This window comes from Lucilia sericata, unplaced genomic scaffold, assembly GCF_015586225.1.
Source record: "Lucilia sericata isolate MDLA Ls3-8-SP2 unplaced genomic scaffold, ASM1558622v1 Contig000029F_arrow, whole genome shotgun sequence".
NCBI lineage: Eukaryota > Metazoa > Arthropoda > Insecta > Diptera > Calliphoridae > Lucilia > Lucilia sericata.
The window spans coordinates 438,831-457,101 of NW_023994067.1; the positions used below are offsets into that span (position 1 = coordinate 438,831).

The following is an 18,271-nucleotide window of genomic DNA, read 5'->3' on the forward strand; positions in this document are numbered from 1 at the left end:
ATACATTTAATTTTATAATTTTCCTCCCAAAGATTAGAATTTCACATTTAAAAAAATTACAAAAAACTCACAAACTGAAATCCTCGACTAGACCGCTTCTTATTGGATAACCCTTTATATTCATTAAGTGCAAGAATGTTTGAACGTTTTATTTCTAAGAGGAAACACAATTTCCATTTTATTTGCTGGTAATTGATCTTTCTACCATATAATACAGCCGTAGTCTACATCTTTCCTACTACTATCTTGTCACTTTCTACGTGTGTCTATGGGTATCTGTGTGTATGTGTGAGAATGTAGGTGTTGTACTCATTCATTGTATTTAGTGTAATTGTTTTCAACAGTGTTAACTATCAATTCTTTTTTATTGTTTTTGTTTTGCTTAGTTTGCACGTTGTTGTACTCTACATCACTATATTAGGGCGTGAATTATACGTTTGTGCTGATGTTTGTAACGGATAAATATACATAAATATCGATATAAAGCAAGGTATAACACGATATTTTCAGTATAATTTGACAAAATTTAACTCCCAAGATGGAAGTCTATTGAAAATGGTTGAAATCGGTCAATTATTTCCAAAAAACAGGACAACTTTTACAAAGATCGAATCTATCATTTTTACACTGAGAGTTAACCCTATATATAATGATCCTTTAATTTATACTTTCACATACAAATATCTCCCAAAAACACGAGATTAGACAACTAAGGATCAACAATTTTTCAGAAAAAAAGTTTAAAGAAAATAAATTATTATTAGCTCGATAACAATTATGGCATACGAACTCATCTTCCAATGATCCGTACATAATTGGTCATAATTCCGATAAAAATCTTATTTTTGAAAATAATTTTGTATTTGTGTAGGCTACCATATAGTCTGTCTTGGTCGACAATACATTATATACATACATATGTTTTTTATTTTTTATGGTCAATAACAAGAAAAAAAAAAAAAAACAAAATGACGCAATAAAAAAACAAAATGTGTGTCGTTCTATCTGTATCAATTAAATGCACTTAAAAAAAATTACAAAAACAAAATGTTTACAAGTCTATGTGGTCTATAACAAACTTATAAAATCGTCATCATCGTATTTATATGTGTGTGATCACACAAACAAGTATGCCAATAAATACGGTACAAAAACAAAAACTATTGAAGCAATCAATGCGAATGCCATGGGAATTCAATATATTGACTTCTTATACCCTATACCGGCATGAGGCATATGTAATGATGTTTGTAATACTTTAAAGTAGTGGACTTAAAGCATTTATACTGAGTTAAAATATATGTATATGAATATGCATATCAATATTAATATGTGCAGCAATGTGATTATTTGGAAAAAGGCCATTTATGGGATCTTGAGCCAATTATAGGATGAACTCTTCTGAATTAGAGAGAGAGTGAGAGGAGCTATTCGTTTTCTAAAACAAATAATTTTTGGTTTTTAGACATTGTTATTTCAACTCATTATTTTAACATGGTGATGTTATTGGAGACAAGTAGTTATCATGCTCGCTTACCAATAAGCAATTAAATAAGTCATTGCAAGTTTGTTTTGTTTTGCATAAAAAATTAACATCTTATGTGTCTAGTACGTTTTCCATAGGGATAAATCAAATCTCTGTATAGTATTCTATATATGTATCTACCTTCCAACGACCAACTTTTTGTGCAAAAAGGACGAAAAGTCTTAGATTCTTTTTTCCTTACAAAATCGAAAATCGACTTATCTTATATATAGAAAAATAAAATATTCTAAATTAAGCATTAACATAAAAATGTGTAGCAAACTAGAAAATATTAAACTTTTTTAACATTTTAAAACATATTTTTTCAACATGTCAAAGTATTGTCATTTAATTGACAGTTAGATTTTATATTCTTTACACAATTGTTTAACTAATAGAAAAAGTTTTTTTTTCTAGGCATGCGTGACTTGCTTTTCATTACATTTATAAAAATATAATTTTTGATTACATTTTAATATTGAATTAAAATTGCAAACATTTTAGGACTGAAAGCCCTACACCTAAACATCAAAGTTTTACTTCTTGTAATTAATATTTTCATTTTATGTTATAAAATTCTATTGTAATTAAAATTTTTAAATTTTATATTAAATTTGTCCCATATAACAGCAATATTCATTGCTGCATAAAAACCAAAAATAAAACATTTGCATAATTTATTGTGACATGTTTGGATGTTAGTCAGTTTCAAATTTACATTGTCCATTACCAGATACATACATATGTAGTTAATTTTTCTTCTTCTATTTTTAAACATAAAATCAAATCACTTTCAATAAATGTTACTTTGTAAACAATTTTTGTGTTATTTTTTGGTTACACCCAAATCATGTCATTTGTTTGACTTTGATACATGTCTATGAAATATCGTATAAAGAAGCAGCAAAAAGCGTAACAAACTAAAAAGTCCAAATAATATCTACCTTTGAGATTTACATCCTTTTATTGTTATTGTAAATTTTGTAAAATTTGTTTCTAGACAAAATCAAATATGACGTAATAAGGATAACGAAAACGTACGAGTTTCAGAAGAGTTTTTGTGTAATATTTAGTCAATAATGTGGAAGAGAAAAAAAACTATGACGTTTACATAAAAACTTATATTGAGATTAGCGCTGTAGAAAAAATATGCCATGGGAAAAAACTTGTAGTATTCAATGATAAATCTTTGTAGTATTTGTAAAGAAATGAAGAAAAAGTAGAAAGAAAACCTCAGGTTTATTGTATTCTTTTTTTTTGTAAATGACTGTCTGGTGACCTCATTGGTTTGACTGCTACAACACATTTTTTGCAATACAACTCGTAATTTTTGTTGGCACATGATGCACAAAAGGACAAATTTATACTCGTACTACTAAGGACTTTTCATGTTTAAGAATCGTAGACAATTTTTTTAAGTATTTAAGGTTTTGTATGAAATATTTTATTTATTTTATATAAAGTAGATAAAACAATGTTAGAACTTTAACCATTGTGGGCATATCACTTTCTATAATAAGTAAATAATCGTCATTTATTAATCGTAAATAATTTAGGATTATATGAGTAACTTTATAGTTTTTCCTATATGATAACAAAGAGTTCAATATCTGGCGACAAAATACCGTATACTTGATCAAAATATTAGAGATTTCTTATTCATCATTATTATAATTCCGATATCAAAGGCGCTATTTTGGAGCCTGATAAATGGGTTTTTAGGATATTCAATAATTCGGTGTTTTGTTTTAAACGATTAATTCTACAAATAGTAATTTGAAAGTTTCCAATTATCGAGCAAATAAACGACTTTGCGGTTATGTCACTCCTCCTAGTCCTTGTAAATTTTTTTAATTTCCAAAAAATTACAAAATTTTTCCACATTGAAAATTACATTTGTTCTGCCTTTAAATATCAACGTCATCATTGGCTCACATCATAATGACAAAAGAAAAACAACAGCAGAACAAGAAAAAACACATCAAAAAGAATCAAAACAATACAATCCTATTGTTCTCATATAAAATCCATTAAGTTTTTTTAGTTGTTACGTATATTCTTCCAATTCTTTAGTTTAAGTGGCAACAAACATCCTTAGACGAATTTAATACGAACGTTAGTGTATGAGATATTTTTTTTTTGTATCTGTGTTAGTTTCAAGAAAGAATCATTTCTTTATTGACACAAATTATAAAATATTATTTCATTTATTGTTGTTTAGTGTTGTTGTTGCTGTCTTCATATTGTTTTGTTGTTTTGTGCGCATTTGCCATTCAATAATGTAATAATAAATAAATGTTGCATACTCATAGTTTTTTTCCTTCATGCCAAGTAAGTTTGTATATTAAAGGGACTATATTCGAAACTATCTATTTTACTGTTTATTTCTTTGATATTACAGAATTTTTATTACATTTTCCTACAATATTTTTCTAGGCCCACAGCTATGCCTTCATATTATTTATTTTTGAAATTTAGCTAACTTTATCGATCTGTTAGATTATACAGCAGCAGTTTAGTATTTTACACAATATTTTCACTTTTCTGCCTCTGATTAAACCTGCCCCTCGTTTTGCACGATAGATACATTCCCGAATTAAAAAAAAATTTAAATCGTGTAAATCGAAAAAAAATAATTGTGCAGCTTAATTAAAAAAAAAAAAAATATTTACAGAAATCCAATATTTTTTCACGATATTTGTTTGTAAGTGTTTAAAATACAAAACGAATGAAATTTTTTATATAGGTTCATTAGTTTTTTTGGTATTCCCTTTTTTCGAAATCCATATCAGATAGGAGTATTATAGGAGTATTATATAACCTAAGTTAGATTAATTTCCATTATTCGTAGTAAATATTAAAAATATAATATAAAACTGTTATATTTAGATGATTTTAAGTAATTTTAAGCTCAGTTCACAATTATTTCATTTAAAATCCTGAAAGAAAATGTCAGAATTGACGAAAATGAAATCTGTTCAAATATCTTGAAAATTATGAAAATATCGCGAAAAAAATTTGAAAAATCTCATGGTAATTTCATTAAAAGATTTTTTGAATACTTTAGGAAGTCAAATGTTTTAAAATCTCTCATAAAAAATAAACATTTTAATCAAATATGATAAGCGCTTATCATTTTTTTAAAATTAATCGGATTAGGGCGTCCCAAATTAGTGAAACTAAGCCAAGTTGTAGTTATTAAACATCGTGATCAATATTCAGTTAGTTCAGATCAATTTTTAAACAAATTTTTTTGAAAAAAATTAATTTCAGACCATAAAGCATATAGTAAAACCCATAAAGTTTACTAAGTAACGAACTTAGAGGTGGTTTCATACATGGATGAATTTTTAATGCATGAATACGACAACAAAATACATTTTTTAATCTAAATTAATTCAGGAAATATATTGGAAGTCCATTAATCGAAAAATATTAAGCTCTAACCAACTTTCAAAGAAGTCGTATCTTAGGAATGATTCACGATGGGTCTTGACAAAAAGGGTATGGTCGTAAAAATTGTAAAATGGTATCGTAGACCAAATGTTGTAGGTAAACATATTACCCCAAGATATGTTCTCATATTCCCAATAAACAAATTTGATAAAATGGCGGTGTTGTGGTATGAAAACATTATTGATTCCAAATTGGTGGAAGGTCGTTCCATAGGAAGTAGGCCATTACATGGTTGTCGACATACTGATTCTAAAGCAAAACATTAAAAGACTTTGCATAAGACGTCTTTTAAGGTTGTCTGAATAAATAACTGCATATTTGTGGATAATCGGCCACGACATGTGTCATCAAGCCCCTCAAAACCGTTGTCGGAAAGACATTAAGATCCGGAGGCTCATATACCCAAATTCTAAATAAAATCTTGACAAAAATGACTGATGCTGTACTGCCACACATTAATTAATAATATTTTAGATGAAATTCCCTTCGTTTTTGTTTTTATTTTAAAAAATATTTGAACTTAAATCGAATACTCCTATTATTTTGAACAACAGATTTTGTATATAAATTTAAAAAAATATATATTTTTTTAAATAAATTTCTTAAATATTTAAAATAACGATTATAAAAATTAGAGAACAAGTTAAATAAATAAATTATAAAAATATTTAATTAAAAATCTAAATCTTTCACTAAAAAATTTATATATAAAATTTTTGAAATTTTCACTCCTATTATTTTGAACGCAACTGTATATAGTATTTTTTTAATATGGGCAATACCATGAAAAGGTAAACCACGACTGAAAAAATAAAACCCTTATAACTTCTGCATTTTTAAAGATAATTCAACAAAATTTGGTATATGATCTTTTGTAGCACCAAAGACGAAGACTGTTGAAAATTTTTGAAATCGGTCTATTTTTACACCTCGCCGCCATACAAACGGAACCGAAAATATCACTTTTTAGCTCATAATTCTGTTAATTATAATACTATCCCTTCAAAAAAAAAAAAAAAAAAAAAATCGGCAGATCTAAACTGTTTATAAGCCTAAACCTTTATGCCGACAAAAAAAAAAAATCGTGCAAAACGAGGTATTTCTCAGCTCTCGATCATCATGAATCCCCTGTATTTAAAGGAGTAATCTATTGCAACGTAAATTTTCAATTTGTAATCAAGTGGAAGATTGGTTTATTGTATTCTGTCAAATGTCAATTGACTTGATATATTATATCGATAGCCTATATTCAAAAAGTGCTAAATCAATAAAGTCTAGTTTTCAGGAAAGCAAAAAAACTATTTAATTCATGAAATATTGCACTCAAAAACAATATTTCTTCCATAATACTTTTTTAACATCCTTACTAATTCTTACCTATGAAAAAATTTTAATATTTTGCACATTTTAGCGACTTATTTAAGATAGCACTTTTTGGTCGACAAAAAAACAAATATTTGTTCTAAGTTAGCATGTTTTGTTCAAAGAATAGAACAAAAATTTCTACTAATAATATGCGTTATTTTATAATTTTATGAAATGTTTTTTTTTTAAGGGATTTAAGTCAAACCAGTAAGTCCAATAAGATGCATTTACACCATTTAAGTAGAAAAACTCATGGCATATCTGCTTGGTTACTATTCCTTATTCTCAGTACAAATATTTTAAATTATGAAAAGTTTTTGAATATAAAAAGTACCAATATTTTTTGAATAATACTCCATAATTTGCACATTTAAAGACTTTTTTATAATCAAAATTCTAAATTGGAACCATAGAATATTATAGATCTTAGTGTTATAAACGATTTCTGAAATAACTTTACAATTTTCGGAAAAACATTATTTAAAGTATAAAACTGGTTTTATATACAAATATATAAATGATCATATCTTAAAAACAATACATTCAATTTATTAATCTTCACCTGTTTTGTGTTCAGCATGTTCATCTTGTTAATATACAAAATAAATTTTAAATAAAATTGAAGTTTTAAAAAATGTTGTAAAATTTGTATGGAAGTTAGCACTTATTTTCTTCAATAAAAATTTAACTTTGAGATAGCATATTAACAAAAATTGTTGTTAAAAGTGCAAAAAATACTTTTTTGGTTTCAAATTTATACCAGACGTGGATCATGCATTGAGGAATCCTTTTGCATCAAAAACTCACTTTGCCCAAAATTGAGTTCGCACTTTTTGAATATAGGGTCACGATATGTAATTCTATATCCACATAAATATCCATATCTCAGTATGTTTGTTAAAATAAATTTTCGATATAGGTCGCAATTTTGATGAAATTTGGCACATACCCTTCTTTTAACCCATGGAAAAAAATCGGTACATTATTTCGCCTTGCCCCATAAAACATACATCCGAATAGGTCTTTTGAGCTCATAATTATGTTAAATATTCTAGTATCTCTACTGCCGATTTTCGTTATGATCGGGCCTCATTTGACCCTAGTACAGAAAATGACTTAAAGGTCAAAATTCCTTTATAAACACTAATTACTTTTGGTAAATCTGGCAAAAAATTGGGGGAACTATTTACGTTAATATAAAAGTTATTTATGCTGAATTTTATCGTGATATTAATATAATTAAGAGAATTATGGAATTAAAGACACTTTTTGTTTGGGTTTGTATGGGGACTAGGTTTAAATAACCCAGGAAAAACTTACATTGAACAGTAATGAGTTAAAAAGCTAATAAAACCTCTTTTCACTACTTCTTCATTAGCATTTTAAGTCATTATTTTAATACTTACAAATAGGGAGTTAAAGAAGTAAGTACTTGCAATTTCTCTTACAAAACAGTTGTTGAGTAAGTTGTTTTGTTTTTTAATATTAAAAAGAGCCAGCTAGAATACGAACCAGGGACTTCGGTTTGCACCACTGCTCAGCTATTTTATTGCGCTTCAAATAATGGTTTTCACATACAAAACTAATTTTGTTTTATTTTTTGTAAAACACAATTCTTAAAACGCAATTAAATAAAATGTGCAAACAAAAAGACAAAGCCGAAAATAAAGTACGTCTATATCATATTATAAGAAAGTCATTACTAGAGTACTTCTAAGTAATGCAGACGGTAAGTAGTATTCATTGAAAAGTAAGTGGTTATGGAAGTACAACCCATTAACGAGTTTTTGCTGGGAAGGTCCGATCAATAAAAAAATAACGATGTCAATTACCAATGGATTTTAAAAAGAAAAGTAGCGTTTTATATATGAACAGGCATATTTTTCTAGTGCATTAATAAATAGTACGATTTCTATATAAAATACTTTTTAAAAACATCTCCAAACTTGGAAAACGGGGCAAAACTAAAATCAAAAACATATTTGCCGATGAAATGTATACAGGTTACTTAAACATCATATATGTATGTCATTATAAAGGCCTCAGCTTCTGATTTCTTAATCCGTTGAGAAACTTAAAATCGGTTGGGATTCAACTAAGTTACTGACTTATAAGTGCTTAAAGGTACAAAATCCCGGTTTTTACAATATCTCAAGATTTTGGAGGTGTTTGGCAAATTTTAAAAATAGATTCTTCTTTTACTCGGATCCACCTTTCAGAAAAATAGTCGTACTATGAAACATATGAGATGTTTCCTTAAATTTGTCAACCTCAGAATTACTTTGTGCTAGGGAAGCTTTAAAGAACGTTTGTGTCTTCTTTGGAATAGTTATGGAACAAGTTATTTTCCAATCTTGAGAAACTTTTGAAGAATTAATACTAGTTTAATTACAGATGTACATATATACATACATATTATTTTTCAGAGTAGGTAACGATTACCTTTAAAAATAAAAAGGATATTATAGATCTTATTATACCCACCATCAAAAAAGATGGGGGGTATATTGAATTTGTCATTCCGTTTGTAACACATCGAAATATTGGTCATAGACCCACAAAAGTATATATATTCTGGGTCCTCATTAAATTCTAAGACGATCTAGCCATGTCTGTCCGTCCGTCCGTCTGTCTGTCTGTTGAAAGCACGATAAAGTCCGAATGGAAAGAGCTAGAGGGTTGAAATTTCACATAAATATTTCTTATAGGTAAGGTTTGTTTGGTATTGAAAATGGGCAATATCGGTCCACGTCTTCGGATAGCCCCCATACAAGTGGCCCCTCGAAAAGCAGCTTTAACAGCCATAACTTGTTTAAAAATACGAATATAGCGATGAAATTCGACATAAGTAAGTTTCTTGTGATCCAAAATCAATGTGCAAAATTTTATGAGGATCGGTCCATAATTGACCCTACCCCCCATATAAGGTCCCCTTCAGAAAATGACTTTAACGCTCATTGCTGGCTTAAAAATTCTAGTATATAGATGAAATTCGACATAAGTAAGTTTCATACGAGTCAAAATCTATCTAAACAATTTTATGTTGATCGGTCCATGATTGACCCTACCCCCCATATAAGGTCCCCTTCAGAAAATGACTGCAACGCTCATTAATGACTTAAAAATACGAGTGTAGCGATGAAATTCGACACAAATAAATTTTATACGAACCAAATTCTGTCTACCAAATTTTATGAGGATCGACCCATAATTGACCCTACCCCCCTATATAATGTCCCCTTCAGAAAATTACTTTAACGCTTATAACTGGCCTAAAAATATATAGATGAAATTAGACATAAGTAAGTTTCATTCGAGTCAAACGAGGTTTGGTGGTGGGTATATAAGATTCGGCATAGCCGAATATAACACTCTTACTTGTTTTATAATTAACTTTACAATTAATACTTTTAAAATTCTGCATTTACATACATATATATAAATTTTATAAATATAATAATGTTTTTATGCAGTATATACAAATATGTACGAATGTCTGTCGAGGTATGTTTCTAGATATTTGAACATAGTATGTCTGTATATCTATTTGTAATTGTTTACGGGTGGTTCGCAATAATAAAAAAATATTATTTTTTTTCTTTATTTCGTTCTGTATGCTATTTTTAGACTAACCGTACTATTGTGTACGAAATGAAAATTAAAAAAAAAACACCGTGTTGTGTGTCAACAGTCAATAGTGTAGTAGTCGTAGTTGTAGTTCTAGTAGTAAAATGTAAAAACCTCTATTCAGTCGTACATATACATTTTATATGGATAGAGATACATGTCAAAGGTAGCTGAACTTTTTAGTAGATATTGGAAAAAATTGACTATCACAAAATAAAAATAACAGGAAATTGTAAATGATAGTCGACTAGAGAAAAATGTATCAATGTTTGTGTATATTTTCAAAAGAACAATCGATTGGGAAAAACAAAACAATTGTTTAAAAATAGATTTGTATTTGTCCTTGCGGTGAATCTTCATGGAGCAACGAAGATTTAAAACATTTATAACAAACTAAAGACTTTAAAATGATAGATAAAAGTATTACTAAGTTGAAAAGTGCTTGAATTTATAGCTTGTATTAAAATCAATAATTTCCATTCCAGTTGAACTATATCTTGAGAAATTGTTGAATGAATTTTTACCTAATCTGAAATCGTATATTCTTCCTTAACTCTAAAGCCTAATCTTAAGAAATTTCTGTCAACTATAATATATTTATGGGAAAATTTCTTAATTGTAATATTTTAAGGTAATGGAGAAGCTAGTTGGTGCTTCTCACAAATAAAAGGAGCCTTAGATGATGATGTCACCGATGCAGATATTATATCCTGTGTTGAATTCAATCACGATGGCGAGTTGCTGGCAACTGGTGATAAAGGTGGACGTGTCGTTATTTTTCAGGTGATTTAAAACATTACATTTGTTAATTTCTTTAAAAATGTTTAATAAAATTTATATTTTTTTTAAAATAAACACAGCGTGATCCTGCATCAAAAACGGCAAGTCCACGACGTGGTGAATACAATGTCTATTCGACATTCCAATCGCATGAACCCGAATTCGATTATCTCAAATCGTTGGAGATCGAAGAGAAAATCAATAAAATTCGATGGTTAAGAAGAAAAAATCCTGCACACTTCCTGCTCTCGACCAATGACAAAACGGTTAAATTGTGGAAAGTCAGCGAGCGCGACAAATCCTTTGAAGGCTACAATACCAAAGAGGAGAATGGCCTAACAAGGGATCCACAAAATGTGACCGCCTTACGAGTTCCTTCTGTTAAACAAATCCCTCTAATGGTCGAAGCATCACCCAGACGCATTTTCGCCAATGCCCATACCTATCACATCAATTCGATTAGTGTTAATTCAGATCAAGAGACTTATCTATCGGCAGATGATTTACGAATCAATCTGTGGCATTTGGAAGTGACCGATCAAAGTTTCAATATTGTCGACATTAAACCGACCAATATGGAAGAGTTGACCGAAGTGATAACAGCTGCTGAATTCCATCCAACCGAGTGCAATGTATTCGTGTACTCAAGTTCAAAGGGCACAATACGTTTGTGTGATATGCGCTCGTCGGCACTGTGCGACCGACACAGTAAACAATTCGAAGAGCCCGAAAATCCAACAAATCGTAGTTTCTTTAGCGAGATCATTAGTTCAATAAGTGATGTGAAATTAAGCAATTCGGGTCGCTACATGATCTCCAGAGATTATTTGAGTATTAAAGTATGGGATTTGCATATGGAAACAAAACCCATTGAAACGTATCCGGTAAGTTGATTGCTAATCGTATAGTTTTTGTTTTGGTCTGTATTTTTATTTAAGTGTTTTTACAAACATAAGAAGAATTATTACTTAAAAATTCCTTTTAATTTCATAAGATATACTTTTTTCCCAATTTGTTAATATTCTTTTGTTATTTATTTTCCAGGTCCACGAATATCTACGGGCCAAATTATGTTCTCTCTATGAGAATGATTGCATTTTCGATAAATTCGAGTGCTGTTGGAATGGCAAAGATACCTCAATAATGACCGGCAGTTATAATAACTTTTTCCGTGTATTCGATCGTAATACAAAAAAAGATGTCACCTTAGAGGCCTCCAGAGACATTATAAAACCGAAAACGGTGCTAAAACCACGTAAAGTTTGCACTGGTGGCAAACGAAAAAAAGATGAAATCAGTGTTGATTGTTTAGATTTCAATAAGAAAATATTACATACCGCTTGGCATCCGCAAGAGAATATAATAGCTGTTGCAGCCACCAATAATTTGTTCATATTTCAGGATAAATTCTAGCCTACATTCATCTTCTTTTATAATATTGTTATTATGTACTCTAAATACACTATAACTTTCCTCTAAACAGAAAAAAAACATTAAAAGAAAAGAAAACAAAAAACAAGAAAAAAAAGAAAACTGAAAACAAGCCTTTCAACTTTAGATTTCTCAAAGAAATACAAAAAAAAAAACATAAAACAAAAACAAGTATCGTTTATTTTTCTATTGCATCAAATTATTATTTCTAAAAGTCTTAAGTTTCTTCACCCCCACCATACTCTTTAACTGTCACTTTTTAATTTTATTTAATTTAAGAGTTGATTTTTATTGAAACAAATTCAAAGCAAAAGGTCTAGTAAAATAGTTGAACATTTACAATTTTTATTATTTGTTTTAACTAGTAATAACTTGTATTTGGAATATTTCCAAATATATTAAAACTAGTGCAAAACAAACGTATTTAGTAATACAAGAAAAATCGCCTAAAAGTGTTTAGGAAAATCACTCAAATTTCCATTTTGCAAACTGAGTGTACTTCTCTTAACATTTAAAGATTTTTTATTTCCATTTGTTTATTTATATTTTACTAGACCTTTTAGCATTTATTTGTTGAATAAAAACTCTACAGTCTAATCTAAAACTTGTTGTAATTTTAATTTTCTTAAGTTGATTTTTCCTTAATTTGTTTCTCCGAATCCTTAATCTTAATTAAAGCTTTATTGTATTCTATTCTTCTTTTTTATATCTCATTGTCTTTACTATAATTATTATTAAAAATCATATGCCATAGTGTCAAAATATAAAATGCCTTTTTTAAACACGTACTCTTTAACTCTTTTTTGTTTTTTTTATAGGAAATACTTTATTTTATATAAAACTCAAAAGAAGAAATTTAAAATTTAAGTAAACTAGCGTTTTATTTTTTTAGTTAAGCGCTATTTTTTTTGTAATGTTATGAAAAGAATATGAGTAAAAATACTAAATTAAAATAAAATTAAAAAATAAAAACAAAACAAATTATTATAAATAAAATAAGTAAACAAAAACTCCTTCTCCTCCATCCGCTTAATACCCCTGTTCTAACTATCCATTCATCAAAAAAAAAAACAAAGGAAAATATAAAGAAATAAGAATAAACTTTAATAAAAGAAAACAAAATTCGTAAAAATCATTAAAACAAAAACTTTTATTTTTGATTTCCCTGTTCATTTTGTAAGTTTATATTAACATTTTGTAATTGTTAAAAATTGCTGAAATGTGTTTTTTAAAAACAAATGAAAAGAAAAAAATATAAAAAAAAAAATTATTCATTAAAAAATAAATTTAAATTATCCCTCAGATCATCTGTTGCTTAAAGTAATAAAGAGAAAACGTGAAAATTTCGAAAGAAAAAAATCAATAAAAAAAATCAAATTTTAAAACTGATTTAAAACATAAAAATGACAACGGTTTGACTGTTAAGCTTTACTATATAAGTCACAATATTTTTACTTTATTTAATATAAACAACAAATTTTGTTTTATCTTCAATTAAAATATTTATTTCATACTTCTTACTTTCAAATAACAGAAAAATGCGTTAAAAATTAAAAAAAAGATAAACTTATTATAAGACGAATTAATAATTTGAATAAAAAAAAAATAAATACATACAAACAAAAACATACAATTTAAAATTAATTTTGAAAGCTCAAGTCATTTGTATTATGTATTGTATTTAAACAACAATTAGCTATATAGATCAACTTAATCAATAATTCAATAGAAAGAAAAATTAAATCGATAATTTAGTTTACAGTTTAGTATGGGAGATTTCCATTTCGAACTTAAAACCTAAGAAACTAATGGGCAACTATAAATTTTCCATATTTAAAGAATTAATTTATTTCTAAATTAAAAAAAGAAAAAAACAACAATTTATGAAAATTCTTGAGTAATGAAATTTACAATTTAAACTGGTAACTGTTTGGTGATATGACATGACAATTATGTAATCCCTAAACGAATTTGGTCCCTTTTGGATATTCGAAAAAAAATTGGCTGCTTTTCTAAAAACAAAAGTGAGTTTAGGAAAACAGACATTTAATGGAAGACTTTCGGAAAATTTGGAAAACTTGATTTGTGTTGAGTTTTAATTTTTTAGAAGGGAATCATTGAAGCAATACTTTTATATCCTACTCCACTATAGTAAGGAGGGTTTTATGCGTTTTTGCTGATATTGGCCCCACATTCACCTTAAAGTATACTAATCGGCTCAGAATCAGTTTCCGAGTGCATGCTACAACTTCGTAATTTTTTAAATAATTTGATACAATTTCGCTTTTCCCAGGACGAAGACTACAGATAATCACCCCTATCGCCAATCAACATTTCACGTGAAATATGTTCCCTTTCACTTTTTTCGTTCACTAACTTTTATGACGTGAAAAAAATCCCTTATGAAATTTTTTGATTGATTAATTATTGTGAATGAATTGTGAACTTGCGTTCACGATAGAAATTTTCTCTTCGAGGGGAATGAAATTTTCAAGGAAACAAAAATTTCACTTCTATTGGCGATAGGGGAAAATATCTCTTATATATGTCCCAAACGATTATCTGAAGATGTGTTCTTATTTTTATCCTGCACGTTATCTAGTATGTCTCTTTCTTATTTTCTAGAAGTATTGCTTTCGTATTGCTTAGGAGTAGCAGTATTATCCATTCCAGGGATTATAGAAACACTTCACAAAATAATTAAAAACATAATGGATCATCTAAAATGGCTTATCGACTTTGCGATTTGAGTAAATTAAATATAAATTAGAATTTTATATATAAAATGTGGATAAAATGTTATATATACATCTTCTTGGAACTTTCTTAGGAAATGGGGAAAATCGGGAAAGATTTGGACCCGTTGATAGCAAAAAACAGGTAAGCTCATGAGGTCAAAATTCAAAACTTAAACTCGACAATATGTCTTCTTATGCTGTTAAATTTCACTTAAATCGTCAGTCTTAAAGAGCGATATGTATTCACATTTATATAATTTGGCAAGCTGGAAGTTCTGTTCTGCCGTAACATAAACGTAACACGTTTTGAAATATACAAATTTTAAATCAATTTAAAAAATAAAATCTTTGCAAATATGCTTAAGTTTCTAATAGGTTTTTAATTAAAATCGATTTTATAATATTTTTTTCAACTAATTTCTTGGCCAAATTTTAATTAACATCATAAAATTTCCTTCGAAACATTTTCCAATCACAAATATATAGAAATGTTAATTTCGCCATTAAACATTAATAGTCTTTTTAAAAGCGTCTATCGCCAGATATGAAAACACATAATAAGTCAATAAAAATTAATTAATTATATAAAAAAAACTTTAGCTAACCAAAAAAGGCATTATTTCCCAAAAAAAAAAATTATATTTTAGTTTTTTAATAAAATATCACATCAGCAAAATATTTCTTTAAAATAATTTACTAACAATAAAAAAAAATTATATTGTATATTTTTTATAATCATATAAAACATTAACACATTACTTTGCACGTTAATATATATATTTTTTTTATCAGCCTCTTCTGTATTTAAAAACAATTTTGTAAATAATTTGAATCAACAATTATAGAACTAAACAACAAAAAAGTTTAAATTAAATACGAACAAAAATATACACAATAATACATAATATTATAAAGTGTAATATTACATTAAATTAACAACAAAAACTTACACACTGAAACACTTGGCTACATTTTCATACATTAAAAACAATATTAAAAAAATAAAAATAAAATACACGCATAACATACATTATTACAAATATTAAGATTAAATAACAAAACAACAAATTGCTAAAAAAAAAAAGAAAATTTTATTAAAAAAGGACAGAAAATTTAAAATAAATAAGAAAAACAAAAAAAAAAAATTTACTATTTAGTTTTGCAAGCAAATACAATTGAATGAATTAACAATGAAAGTAAATAAAACAAATGTTAACAATGACAAATTATGATAAAAAATAAATCGGAAGTTTTATTGCGTTAGTAAAGTGTTAAGATCGAGGTTGTCCAAAATATAATAAAGTAAGCGTCCAGTTTCTACAAATCACAAACATTAAACTTTGTATGTCCACATTTAATTTAACTCGACTAAACCTGGTTGTATATCGATATTACCCAGCAAAAAATATTTGATGTCATACTTTACAAACGACATCTTAATCACATCTAAAAATGCGATAACATATTTTTCGCTTTTTTTCTAAGTACATCAAGTTTTGGTGAAAGACTAATGAAATTTACATAAGTGTGTCATTGAAAGAATGTGGTTTATTTTTGACATTCAAATATAGGATTTTAACTGCTTCTAATAATAAGATTAGATGTAGTTCAAAGTTGTCAAAAATGAACAACATCCCTCCAATGACACGCTAATGTAAAATTCATAGTTTTTCACCCGAATTTGAAGTACTTCAAGTTACTAGTTGTGATGAAAATACTACATCTTTTTCCACACTTTTTTTGCTGGGTAATGATATGATCCAGGCATGGAAAATTTAAATTTTGAAATAGTACTAACTTATATGAAAGTAGTACTTTTTGGGGTTTTAATGTACTAAACTAATTTTCCTAGACTAGACTATATACTAGACTATAAACTAGACTATATACTAGACTATACTATAAACTAGATTATGACTAGATTAAAGACTAGACTATAGACTAGACTATATAGCTTATAGACGAGACTATAGAATAGACTGTAAACCAGACTATTATCTAGACTATAGACTAGACTGTAGACTAGACTATGGACTAGAATATAGACTAGACTATATACTAGACTATAGACTAGGCTATATACTAGACTATAGACTAGACTATAGACTAGAATATAGAAGAACTATAGACTAGAATATAGAAGACTATATACTAGACTATAGACTAGACTAGACTATATACTATACTATAGACTAGAATATAGACTGGACTATAGACTAGACTATAGACTAGACTATAGACTATACTATAGACTAGAATATAGACTGGACTATAGACTAGACTAAAGACTAGACTAGACTAGACTAGACTATAGACTAGACTATAGACTAGACTATAGACTAGACTATAGACTAGACTATAGACTAGACTATAGACTAGACTATAGACTAGACTATAGACTAGACTAGACTAGACTATAGACTAGACTAGACTATAGACTAGACTATAGACTAGACTATAGACTAGACTATAGACTAGACTATAGACTAAACTATAGACTAGACTAGACTATAGACTAAACTATAGACTAAACTATAGACTAGACTATAGACTAGACTAGGCTATAGACTAGACTAGACTATAGACTAGACTATAAACTAGACTATAGCCTAGACTATAGACTAGACTATAGCCTAGACTATAGCCATAGACTGGACTATAGATTAGACTAGAGACCAGATTGTAGACTAGAATTGACTTCAAACTGGTCTATTGACTACTTGTGGACTATTATCAAAAGTTAATATGTTAAAAAAAATTACCGAAAATATCGCAGTATTTTTCGATATGAAAAAGTATTGAAAAAAGTACTAAAGTACCGAATTTTCCATGCTTTATATGATTATCAGAAGGGTGACTTTGTGTTGACTTGTGTCAATTATGAACCGAAAACTTAAGAAAGAGCGATTAATTAAAATAAACTGAATCGAATTCGATTTAGCGATGTCAGTCAATCTCAATTCATTTCTCTTATTTCATTGAGTGAAAAAATTTATAACTGAACTGAATCGAATTCGATGTACCGATGTCTGTACACTATCTTATGGGGGTGTTGTGTTATAGGATCAATTATGGCTTGATCTTTATGAAATTTGATAGAGAGATTTTACATCATAAATTACTTGTTTATTTCAGTGAATAAACAATTTTTATAACTGAACTAAATCGACTTTGATTTAGCAATGTCCTTCGCTCTCATTTCTCTTATTTTAGTGAGCAAAAAAATTAAGAAAATTTTAAACAAATGTTAAAATTTTTTTTATAAAATTAAAAAAAATTAACTTTTTATTTTTCCATTACCTACCTACTTATTTTTAAAATTTATTTTTAATTATTTAAAGATGTTTTA

General features: G+C 27.7%; 1 protein-coding gene across 8 annotated transcripts in view; it reads left to right on the forward strand.

The window, feature by feature from the left end:
• The window catches only part of LOC119610938 (protein phosphatase PP2A 55 kDa regulatory subunit), an 81,973-nt gene extending 68,730 nt beyond the window's left edge, over positions 1-13,243 (forward strand). For 5 of the 8 annotated variants that reach the window (XM_037966363.1, XM_037966399.1, XM_037966418.1 and 2 more), the window contains 3 exons: positions 10,605-10,756; positions 10,834-11,637; positions 11,798-13,243. In XM_037966363.1, coding sequence (XP_037822291.1) covers positions 10,605-10,756; positions 10,834-11,637; positions 11,798-12,166 — 1,325 coding nt within the window. In that variant the 3' untranslated portion in view covers positions 12,167-13,243. The remainder of the gene's footprint in view (positions 1-10,604; positions 10,757-10,833; positions 11,638-11,797) is intronic. The other 3 variants (XM_037966372.1, XM_037966385.1, XM_037966378.1) reach the window with 1 other exon arrangement.
• The last annotated feature ends 5,028 nt before the right edge of the window (positions 13,244-18,271 follow it).